The sequence below is a fragment of the Dendrobates tinctorius genome, unplaced genomic scaffold (assembly GCF_039654945.1).
Source record: "Dendrobates tinctorius isolate UK_male_01 unplaced genomic scaffold, ASM3965494v1 ptg000062l, whole genome shotgun sequence".
NCBI classification, from domain to species: Eukaryota; Metazoa; Chordata; class Amphibia; order Anura; family Dendrobatidae; genus Dendrobates; species Dendrobates tinctorius.
In genome coordinates this window covers 37,173,427-37,185,894 of record NW_027361730.1, presented here as the reverse complement: position 1 = coordinate 37,185,894, position 12,468 = coordinate 37,173,427, and the positions used below count along the sequence as shown (strand labels likewise).

At 46.4% G+C, this 12,468-nt stretch overlaps 1 protein-coding gene and 1 long non-coding RNA gene across 2 annotated transcripts in view; one reads left to right on the top strand and one right to left on the bottom strand.

Annotated features, from left to right (window-relative positions):
- The window catches only part of LOC141093087 (uncharacterized), a 163,089-nt gene that overhangs the window by 20,989 nt on the left and 129,632 nt on the right, over window positions 1-12,468 (top strand). The gene's annotated exons all lie outside the window — the stretch shown is intronic.
- The window catches only part of LMAN1L (lectin, mannose binding 1 like), a 209,796-nt gene that overhangs the window by 85,248 nt on the left and 112,080 nt on the right, over window positions 1-12,468 (bottom strand). The window contains exon 10 of the mRNA XM_073579548.1: window positions 11,270-11,337. Coding sequence (XP_073435649.1) covers window positions 11,270-11,337 — 68 coding nt within the window. The remainder of the gene's footprint in view (window positions 1-11,269; window positions 11,338-12,468) is intronic.

Here is a 12,468-nt window from a genome sequence, read left to right as displayed (position 1 = left end):
TGGTAGACAAACCGCTGAAGCGCTGGAAAGTTTTTTCAAGACCTTTTCATGAGCTTCAGTGGCCACTGTAGACAGCACTGTCTCTGGAATCACCACCTGCCATGAGGCTCCCAACTCCTTTTGTAATTGAACCTTCCGATTTAACAACCCGTTTCTCATCTGGAGGCGCTCCCATTGCCAGAGTATCTTCAGTGCTTCTGGAGTCAGAGTACCCCGCTGTTCCTGAATAGGCAGCTTCTTCAGTGTCACCCATTGTCTAAACAGAGCAAGTTCACGATCTTCCTACTGCAACCGGACCCACTCATCCCGAGATCTTCCCAAAACTCCTTCATGATGGGGGGGGCCCGTATCTGGTCCAGCGTGGCCGCCACCATTCCGGCGGTCTTCTGGAACTGGGGAACCTCCTCCCCCCTCCAGCATCACATCTTTACTCTTTCCAGGTGGTGCATGTCTTGCTCTGGATAGGTCGTCGGCGTGGGTGTTCTCCGCCTCCCTCCTGTAAGCAATTCTGTACCGAAACTTCGCCATCCGGGCCACCCAGTGCTGTTCCAAGGCCCCTAACTTGGCATTCTCCAGATGCGCTGTTTATTATCGGTGTGCACCAGCACCACCGAGCTGGACAGGTATTCTGCGAATTTCTCTGTTATGGCCCACACCAACGCCAGCAATTCCAGCTTGAAGGAACTGTAGTTGTCCGGGTTACACTCGGAATCGTGAAGGGACCGACTAGCATAGGCAATCACCCTCTCTTTCCCGTCCTGCATCTGTGACAACACAGCCCCAAGTCCATGCAAGCTTCCGTCGGTGTGGAGAATAAACGGTATAGAGAAGTCCGCATAAGCCAGTACCGGAGCTTCGGTCAATGCCTTCTTTAAGTCAGGAAAAGCCTTCTCCTGCCTTTCCTTCCAGCGGATGGATCGACCCTTTGTATTCGCAGGCACCCCTTTCAGAAGTTCTACCAGAGGTTGCACCACACGGGCAAAATTCTTTACGAAGCGATGATAATACCCCGTCAGTCCCAGGAATGCTCGAACATCTTTTACGGTCTCCGGGGTTAGCCAATCCTGAATCACTGCGATTTTCTCCTGTGACGGCTTTACTCCCTCGGTGCAAACGACATGACCTAGGTACTCGATCTGGGTCTGGAACAAGTGGCATTTCTGGAATTTCACCTTCAAAGTTCAAATCACCTAGGTACCTCTCCATCAGTCATTGGAACGTACCGGGGGCATTGGCCAGGCCAAATGGCATCCTGTTGAATTTAAAGAGGCCCATAGGTAGTATAAAGGCAATCTTCGCCTGGTCCTTTTCTGACATGGGCACTTGCTAGTAGTCACTGGCAAGATCCAGTGTCGAGAAGAATTTGGCTTTTCCCAATGCAGACAAGGATTCCTCAATCCGGGGTAGAAGTTATGAGTCCTTCACGGTGCAGGCGTTGAGTTTGCGGTAACCCACACAGAACCTGTGTCCAGTCCTTCCGCACCAGCACAATGGGAGCTGCCCACAGACTCTAGCTTTCCCTAATGACGCCCGCTGTTATGAATGAGTCACCGTAGGAGGCAAAAACAGAAATGCTAGCTAAGTCCAGAAAACCAGAGAAGTTGGCAGCTATCGGATTGCAGACCCCTGAACCTATCAACAACAACTAGCAGTAGCCGTGGGGGGTTCCTACGATGCCCTAGACCCCTCGATCACAGCCGGAGAACTGCCTAGCCTAAAGACAGAAAGGGAAATCTAAACTGCCCCAGAGCAGACCCCAAAGCAATAGGCAGCCCCTAACATATAATGACGGTGGAGCAAGAAGAAAAAACACTAACAGAGATAGAAAGATAGACTGAGCAAATGATGGGGCCCAAGCTAACTAGATAGGACAGGATAGGAAGGCTGCTGTCTGCAATCCGCGAAAAACCCTATCAAAATAAGAGCCAACAGACTGACAGGGAAAAAGGCCCTGAAGACGCTAGGCTTCAAAAAGACTATGTCAGTACTCAGGTATTTTCTGAAGACAGAGCAAACCGACAAAAAGGAATTCAGCTCACCCCATCAGGGAATGGCAGAATCCAGAAAAGCAAGGCAAACTAAAACCAAAACACAAATGCAAAAAGGCAAAGCAGAAAACTTAGCTTTTGAGGAGCAGGAATCAGACTGGTCTCCTAGAATTCCACAGAGAAATCACCAGCGAGGCAGAAGGGCGTCGGCTGCCATATATCCAGTCTGAGATACCCGTCGCCCAGTCATCCTCTCCCAGCTCAGGTGCTTGGTAATCAGCCTCACTACCTTCCTTCACCAGAAGAGGGAGTTCATCAGACCTCAATGGTGTAGGGGAAAATGAACTCATAACAGCCCGCCTGTAGCATCTGACCGAGCATCTCTCTCACTTCCTAATATAACTGAGGGGGAATTTGCCGGTAACCTTCTCGAATGGGTTCTATATTCCCCATTGGTATTTCGTGAATCGTGAGTGATCGCTGTAGTGCAGCCAAAGTCATCCTCATGATTTGCAAAAATGTATTGGTATCGCCCCAGTAACGCTTCCACTTGTTGTACCCGGGTGGGCGTGAGTTTAGAGAGTTCAGCACGCATCTGTTCCAGTGTGTGCCGATCCTCTTGGATGTATTGAGGTTCGGCTGTCAGAGAAGTGGTAACTTTTTCCGACCACGGGTCTTCTGGATTTACTGCCAAATGTATAACCTGGGGCAGTATGATTTCTTTGGACATGCCCACTACCCACGCCACCAGGGGCGGACTGGCCCACCGGTAGATCGGGGAAATCCCCGGTGGGCCCCGACCATTGTTGGCCACGCCCCCAAAGCCCCGCCCCCTACCCCCCCTGGGGCCCCCGTCCGGTAATGACAGTACACACTGTCTCATATCGGCGCACTGCCGATATGATCAGTGAGTCAGTGACACAGCACACAGGGAATGTGATCATGTTCTGTTCCCCCTCTTTGCAGCGGCTTCCGCACAGTGCTGCTGCTGCTGCTGCCGGGAGCTCTGAGTCTCCTCTGCGCAGCGCGACACTGCTTTGCCCGGCACATGCGCGCAGGAGGAGACAGTTTTGGCGGCGATGATGAGTCATGACTGTCTGCTTCCTGCTTCCTGTGCCGCGGGTGCCGGCGCTCGCTGTGTCGCACTGCGGAGGAAGAACCCGGCTGCCTGAAGGAGAAAAACCATGGCAGCATGATTGATGAGTATGGAAGGCGGGGGGCCGGGTGAAGGGTGAGCGGGGGGGGGATTGGGGGAGGGTGTTGGTGCTGGTGGTGACTCTGAGTGTGGTGGGTGACTGAGGGGGCCCATGATCTGTTCTGCCAGTGCCATAAATGATGGGCTCCTCTCAGTCACCTCACCAGCCTGGGGCCAGGGTCAGGGTTCCCAGACAGTGCTCCAGCCCCCACATTCCTTCTGTCCTGCTGGCTGGGGGCCTGTAGTGCAGTGGTGACTGAGGGGGCCCATCAGCAGGCCCCAGCAGTGGCATGCAGCGGGCCCCAGCAGTGGCATACAGCGGGCACCAGCAGTGGCATACATCGGGCCCCAGCAGTGGCATACATCGGACCCCAGCAACATCGGGCCCCAGCAGTGGCATACATCGGGCCCCAGCAGTGTCATACAGCGGGCCCCAGCAACATCGGGCCCCAGCAGTGGCATACATTGGGCCCCAGCAGTGACATACAGTGGGCCCCAGCAGTGGCATACAGCAGGCCCCAGGCTGGTGACTGAGGAGCCCATCTTTTATGGCAGAACAGATGGGCCACCCATCTGTTTTGCCATAAAAGATAGGCTCCTCAGTCACCAGCCTGGGGCCAGGGGTCCAAGACAGTGCTCCAGCCTCCACCATTCCTTCTGTCCTGCTGGCTGGGGGCCTGTAGTGCAGCATGTAATGTGATGTGAATGCCACACTGGAGATGCTGCTTCTACTACTGCCCCCATTATGGTGTGCCATCAGGGAGCTCCCAGCTCCCACAGGGCATTACAGGCCTTAGTATGAAGCAAACACTGTGGGAGCTCCCTGAGGACACCATACTGGGGCAGTGAGATCCTCACTTCACAGGGCACCATGATCTCTATGTACGATCCCTGACTGGGCCCCGTGATCTCTATGTACAATCCCTGCCTGGGCCCCATGATCTCTATGTACGCCACTGACTGGGCCCCGTAATCTCTATGCATGCCCCTGAGTGGGCCCCGGCCATGATCTCTATGTACACCCCTGATAGGGACCCATGTCCATCCCTAATGGGGCCCCTGTAATCTCTTGTGGCCCTCGCCTCCACTTGGCAGTAGTAGAAGCAGCATCTCCTTAGTGTGGCGTTCAAACTTCATGCTACACTGTACATGACTCACAGCCAGCAGCAGGAAGGATGAGGAGGTAATTGCCTGGGCTGGGACCCTTGGCTGAGGCTGGCAGGGCATACTACTGCTCAATGGGCATGATTATCATGCCTATTGGCCAGCATGTCATGCCAGCCTCTGGTGGTACTATCATGCATGCCCATTGCCCAGTATGTCCTGCCAGCGTCTGTGGTACTACCATGCCCACCCAGCATGTCCTGACAGCCACTGGTGGTAGTACTAACAAGATAGTACCACAGAGGCTGGCAGTGGACTGGATGTTTTACAGGCATGGCGCATGATCGAAAGTGCCAGAATTCAGATCTTTAGGCTCAGGGATTCCTTCTCTGACCTTATTAAAACAGTCAATTCGTTTATTGAAAATGTAGCTTCTACACTTGACGAACAGTCAATCAATGTTATTATTGAAAAAGCCTTACCCCAGAAAAGAATAGGTAGAAAAAAAATTATGCCTGGTGAGTTAGCAAAGGATGAGCCTTCTTCTGACCCCCTGAAAAGTTTTCAGCATCATGTTTTTTATGTTGTCATTGACCAGGCAACAATGAGCATTGAAAACAAATTCTCAAAAAACAAAAACCTGATTCAAGATCTAGCGTACTTTGACCCCAGACAGTTTGACCGTATTAGCTATACTGACATTCCATCAGAGGCTTTGCAGACTGTAGCTACACTGGCTGAAGTTGATGTTATTCAACTTAAAGTTGAGCTAGTTAGTTTTAAAGAAAACTATTCTGCTCTCAAAAATCCATGCCCTCCTATGGATGAAATCACACATGAAATAGAGGATGATGAAGAGGAGGTCATTGATACCAAAAAGTTAGCTTGCGAAAACTGTCTTTCCTGCTGCTACAGACTTTTATATGACTACAATTTACATTCTGCTGCTTACACAAACCTTTTTGCCGTTTACAAGACACTTCTTACATTAGCTTGCACCCAGGTTTCATGTGAAAGAGTGTTTTCAAAGCTGAAGATTGTAAAAAATCGTCTGAGGTCTTCGATTGGACAGGAGCTTTTAGAGTCACTCCTTCTGTTGAACATTGAGTATGACATTTCAAGGAACTTAGACTATGATGACATTATTAATACATATGCAATGTCATCTTCTGTTCTGAAAAAAAAACTTTTGTAATTTTGCTGCTGCATGACCGTTTTTGTGTGTTTATTTGTTGTTATAGGTCCTTTCAATATACGACTGGGTTCACACTACCATTTTTAGCAGGTTTTATCGGCATCCGCTTAAAACTTAGAATGTTTTCCAGAAGCGCATAAGCGCTAAAGAGCTCTTTAGCGCTTATGCGCTTCTGGAAAAGATTCTAAGTTTTTAGCAGATGCCGATAAAACCTGCTAAAAATGGTAGTGTGAACCCATAAAAATTGAATGGTATTGTATTATAGATGAGAGGAAAACGTGCAATACAAACTTCCAAAATGCCTATAGAATTCATTAAGTTTTCCGAGTGGGGCAAGTTTGGTACTGCTACAATGATGCTGGCTGCTGGGATACTAGATAGATGCAGGTTCAATTTGTGGCACTTATACTTTAAGAGAATGTACCTTGAAAGTATTTATTGTTCTGTTATGGCACTTTATCCCACACTGATGTGAATAAGACACCAGTGTGTCCTCTTTTGCCAGAGTGTTTCTTTAGTTTGTTATTTATTCATTTTATTGGTTATTTATTGGTAAATAAAGTTAATTAATTTTGAAAGAGTTTGTGGACTTATGTTATTTTTATATACAGTACGGTAACTGCATGGGGCTGGTGGGCCCCAAGATTGAGTTCTCCTGGTGGGCCCCAGGTACTCCAGTCCGGCACTGCACGCCACTTCACCCCTGTGTTGGACGGCAATCTCCTGATCCCTTAAATTTACACAGCATACCAGCACCGTCCCTTCTCATACCACGGCCAGTGTTCGGGCCACTAAGAGTCCTGCAGGCAATTGTTCCGTTACTGAGGGTTCCAATTGTACTTCCAACCCCTCCAGCGGGGCATGTGCTCAGACAGGCAGGGTCAGTACGGTCTGTCCTGGTGGTAGGGCGAGTTGAGTGGAGGCTGACACAACCACTTTTCCTAGCTTTTCCCCCTGACTAAAGATCTGAACCCGAGCAGTACGAATTAACTGTTGAAACACCTGTCGCTGGGAGGTGTGCGGACTCCACTGCTTTAAGGACAAATGAGAAGGTTCATTGCTGAGCAGTTTTCCAAACTCTTTCAGGATATTCATCCCCAGGGTCACGGTATGACCGTGGCTGGCCTCCCCCAGGGTCAGCACGATACCCCTCCATCCAAGATCCTTCCCGCACAAGGAGACCTGCATTCACACCACCCCTGCGACTGAGATGGGCAGGTGGTTTGCCGTTGTCAGTTTTACTACCGGGCCCCACTCAGGGCAGAGTCTCTGGGAAGTGTCGGCGAAAATACGCTTCAGGCATTGTGGTCACTTGAGACCGAGTATCCACCAGGCAACGCACGGCCCGACTATCAAACTTAGCCCAGACCAGCGGGCATGTAGACACCAGATTTATGGGACTTTCACTACTCCATCCTTTCCATTCTGGCTCCAGGCGACAACCCCCAGGCTTGGAGCCCTCTAGTTTAAAGGTTGGCGCGGCCGGGGCCCGACCCGTCGCGGACATTCCCTGGCCATATGTCCTACTTCTCATCAGTTATAGCAAACAAAGGGCCTCTGTCAGCAGGACCTTCTGGCCTTGTTACAGACATCTGCTTCACCTTGGCCCCCGGCTGCGTGCTGACCGGCTTCATCTTTCCCCTTCACCTGGGCCAATTCTCCTTGAATATTCAACAGCTCTTTTCTCGTCTCTTCAACCCACTGGGATTCAGCAACTATCTTCTCTGCTGCTTCACCACTCTGGACCTTCCCTACCGGGACCGTCATCCCCTGCTCCTGTTCACGTGAGCTGGCCTCTTTTCCTATGTCAGCAAAAGTGATACGAAGGTCCACCCGCACCCGCGCTCTCAGGGTCTGCTTGGTCAGGGCGTCCCGCAGGCCAGTCACCAACAAGTCACGCAACATGACATCAGTCGTCCCTATCCCCACTCCATCCTTTCTAGGAATGGCGGTGTGAAACTCTTGCAGTGCATTCATATATTGCGTAACCGTCTCCCCCTCTCTTTGCATACAGCTAAACATGCGAGTCCTCAGTTCCCCTACATCATTGGGGTCCCCATGGGTCGCCTCAAAGATTTGGAGTACTTTAGCAAACATATCACAGTCTCGGGGGTACGCAACATCACAGAGTCTCGAACCTCTCCATCCAAAGCAATAATGGCCACCTCGGCCTCGAAGCGCGGGGGTCATAAGGTGCATTCTCATCATACCCCTCATGCGCTTCGTCCAACTCCACAACATAGTTTCGGACCCCGTGAATTTAGGCAAGTTACTCAGCATGGCCCCCAGGGAGATACTTGTTCTGGGCCCAGCTGACTGTTCTGCCACCTCTGTGTTATTAGACGGCATCCTGCCAATTATGTCAAAATGTAAGAGGTACGGAAAGCAACATTCGTTGGATGCAGTGAAGAGCCAGAGGCAGAGAGGGGGTTAGCAGAATTTATTATAACAGGTTATTAACATACGAGGAATACTCCACGCAAGGAGACGAGATCAGTAACGGCAACAACAGGATTTGCATACAAGCACAATATTTGAGAAAAAGGTGTACGAAAAAGATAACTTATCGCTTGCAGTTCTTGTTGGGGAAAGGCTGGAATATCTCCCGCCTGCATCGTAAGTCGTGGACAATGTCTCTGGCTCTGTTACGGAGAAACGAAAAGCACCGTCTCCTGACTGTGCCGATGTATCCGGTCCCGCTTGGCTTGAATGCGCTGGAACAAAAAAACAGTCACTTTTGTGGATTCCTCTGGGATGGCGCCGAACACGGACCGCATGCACGCTCGCAGGCCGCGGCAGCATGCAAACCTCTGAATTCGTCTCTAGAAACGGAACAATTTAAATTGTCTCTCACTGAGAGCGGGAAGGAGCCATCCAGCAAGGTAGGGTCCGAGGACAGCTCAGTAGGGACGCAGTCAGTTTGCAAGTCAGAATGCTGGGAGAGGGATGGGGAGGGAGTCAACCTTCTCCTGGTTCTCCTGTCACCTTCCCACCAAATCTCCCCCGTTCCCGCACTCAGTCCCTTTTATCTCCCCCATGCCCCCTGCTGTCCAGTGCAAAGGTCCTCCCCTCCCAGAAGAACCTTCCCCAAGCAACAGTGGTGACAGTCCCGATAGTTCCAGCCCCAAAGTGTACAGGAAACCGCTGACTCTGTCCCGGCTCATGTTCTTACAGATCTGTATCCTGTCTTTGGTCTCTACATGAGAGCAGATTTTGAAGCTCTTCACATTGCCAAGATAAGTTCCTCTTGGTGTATCTGAGGGCATTGAACTTAGGATCATGATGTTTCTTAAATTAGGAGGTTGCCTGTAGCATAGGAAGGGAGGGTCTTTGAATATTGTTCTCAAGGAGGCAAATAACGTTCCTTCCTTCCCAAGTCTCGCCGTGTGGCTATGCAACTCTGTACAGCCACATATGGGGTATTTTCACATTCAGATGAATTGTGGGACAAATTTTGGTACTATTTTTACCCATTTCACCTTGTGAAAGTGTAAAATCTGTGGCTAAAACTATTGTTTTGTAAAAATGTAATTATTTTTTCTTCACCGTCCAATGGTATAAAATTCTGTGACACATCTGTGGTGTTAATATAATCACTGTACCCCTATTTAAATTAATTGAGAGGTGTAGTTGGTAAAATGGGGTCATTTTTGGGAGGTTCTGCTGTTCTTGGACCTCAGGGACCCTGCCAATGTGACATGGCACCCGCAAACCATAACAGCAAAATCTGCACTACAATAGGGAGCTCCTTGCCTTCTAAACTTTGCATTGTGTCTCAAAGGTATTTCTTGACCACTTATGGGGTATTGGGGTACTGAGGAGAAATTTCATAACAAATGGTACTGATTGTTTTCTCTTATTACCCTTTTTGAAAATTACAAACCTGGGGCCAAAGCCACATTTTACTGGAAAAAATGGTAATATTTCATTAACTCAGCCCAATATTATACTATTCTATGAATTGCCTGAGTATTAAAAATACTCATTACTTCCCTAGATTAATTCCTTAAAAGGTGTAGTTTCCAAAATGGGTATCAATTCTTGGTGTTTATGCTGTTTTGCATATCAGGAGCTCTTTAAAAGGTGACATTGCGTCCGCAACCTACACACGTGGACAAAATTGTTGGTACTCCTCGTTTAATGACAGAAAAACCTACATTGATCACAGAAATCACTTGAATCTGACAAAAGTAATAATAAATAAAAAATCTATGAAAATGAATAAATGAAAGCCAGACATTGCTTTTCAACCATGCTTCCTCAGAATTTTTATAAAAATAAAACTTATATAATAGGTCTGGACAGAAATGATGTGTCAACCCCTGAAGAAGAAGCGTTATGCTTCGAAACGCGTAGGGATTAAAGGGTTAACTTTTCTTAACCTTGTGTGGTTATGGAATTTGTCTGGCAGCGCACTTAAAGTCCAAGAATTTATTCCGTATTAACTGTGGACAGAAATGATGATACCCCTGAAAATAATGTGACAAAAGGGACATGTAAAATCACGGTGTGTCCACTAATTAGCATCACAGGTATCCACAATCTTGGAATCAGTGAGTGGCCTGTATAGAGGGCTACAGATACTCACTGGGCTGTTTTGTGACATGGTGTTTATCACACTCAACATGGACCAGAGGAAGCAAAGGAAAGAGCTGTCTCAGGACATTAGAAAGAAAATTATAGACAAACATGTTAAAGGTAAAAGTTATAAGACCATCTCCAAGTTTGTTTAGGCAAGGGCTGTGCAAATGTGGTATGGAGTCTGCTATCTATTCCAGCCAATTTTGCTTTCCAAAAGTCAAATAGTGCTCTTAACCTTCTGAGCCCTGCCGTACACCAAAACAGTAGTTTTACACCACATATAGGGTATTTGTGTAATCAGGAGAAATTGCACAACAAATTGTATGGCCCATATTCTCCTGTTACCCCTGTGAAAATGTGAAATTTGGAGCTAAATAACATTTTTTGTGGGAAAAAGTACAATTTTCATTTTTTCTTTACATATTACTGAAATTCTTTTGAAGCACCTAAAGAGTTAATAAACTTCTCAAATGTGGTTTTGAGCCCTTTGCGGGGTACCTTTTTTAAAATTGTGTCAGTTTGGGGTACTTTCTGTCACATAGGCCCCTCAAAGTAACTTAAAATTTCATGTGTTCCCTTAAAAAAACATTAGTTTTGTAAATTTGGTTGGAAAAATGAGAAATTGCTGATTAACTTTTAACCCTTATAACTTCTTAACAAAAAAAGAAAAACTATGTTTAAAAAAATGATGCTAATGTGAAGTAGACATGTGGTAAATGATATTTATTAACTATTTCGTGTGACATAATTATCTAGTTTAAGGGCGTAAAAATTAAAAGTTTGAAAATTGCTAAATTTTCACCATCGTTCCGATATGTTGACAAATAAAAACAAAAAATATCTAGCTAAATTTAGCACTAACATGAAGTAGAATATGTCACGAAAAAACATTCTAAGAATCACTGGGATATGATGAAGCATTCCAGAGTTGTTTCCATGTAAAGTGACAGTGGTCTGAATTGAAAAAATTGGCCTGATCATGAAGGTGAAAATAGACTCTGGGGCAAAAGGGTTAAAAAATATTACTGCTTTACTGAATGCGTTAAAGCGACATTCACTCATGATTCACCAATTTTATTACAAGGTGGTGAGTGATACCTTTATAAATATGACAACCAAAATCCACCTTGATCCCTCTACAATCATAGTCTAATGCAGGCTATAGGTTCTAAAAACTTGTAACCTGTCCAAGCTGACATTACTCACTTGAGATCCTTTATCATGGAGAGAAGATCTGGCATACCATTCATGACAGTTTCAAGACTACTGTGCACCTGCGAAACATGAGAGAGGGACCTTGTATCACTTTATGGCCAATATTATACATTGGAAAGATTTATGTTTATAGAATGTATTTTAGGTACTACAACTTTGTTAGGTACTACAAGCCTATTTTTGGCACTGTAATCTAAAATGAGGCATATTGTGTGATGCAAAGTTACAAAAAAATGCCATTTTTTTGTTGTTGTCTTTTTCACCTTAGGTTTCATTTGTTTAGTGGCCAGTGTAAACATGCACATTGCATACATACAAACTTAAATTGCAGTTCATCTCTTTATGTTTTTGTTTCTGTGCATATACAGTAAGGGTGTGGCATCCCTTTTCCTTTAGCTGGACATTACATTTATATAGTTACCCATGGCTGGGTGTACATTGGTCAGATCTCAGTCCTTCTCAGCCCTTATTCACGTTACGTCACTTGACTTACGATAAGGTTTTAATGCTAGAAGTTAGGATCATCCTGAATAGAGGCACTTTGACATGGTGGAATGGCTTTTATGCTTTTTTTTTTAATCAAAATTTTGTTAATCAAGTACCCTATATTATTTTCATGCACTATTGCTATCTATTTATTTATTTATGGCAAGGTATTTGCTTATTTTGTTTCATCTTAGGTTTTGTCTGTTTAATGGCCAGTGTGGCCATGCGTCTACAAGCTGCATGCGCATGAACTTATATCCAAGTTCACCTCTTTAGATTTTTACCTAACTGTATGTGTAGAATCCCTTTAAATATGATTCCAAAAGTCATTAGTGTTTATGGAATCAATTATCCAAGGAAAACTGTAGGAGAGATCAGCGAAAAATAGGGTCTGTTTATTCCGAAAAAAACAGCATATAGTGCAATATCAGCTGCTGCAGATCCAAGGGTCCAGCTAGTGACCATCAGACATCAATAGCTCAGAGGGAGTTTGTGGATGCTTTCCGTGCTGCCGACAGGATTTAAGAACCCAGCGTAGTAAAATGATGGTTTATTTCAACGCGATTTGAAGTACAAGGTTAGTTCTTCAGGAGAACCACATGAGCCATGTGGTATTCCTGATGAAGAAGTAACCTTGTACTTCGAAACGCGTTGAAATAAACCATCATTTTACTACGCTAGGTTCTTAAATCCTGTCGGCAGCA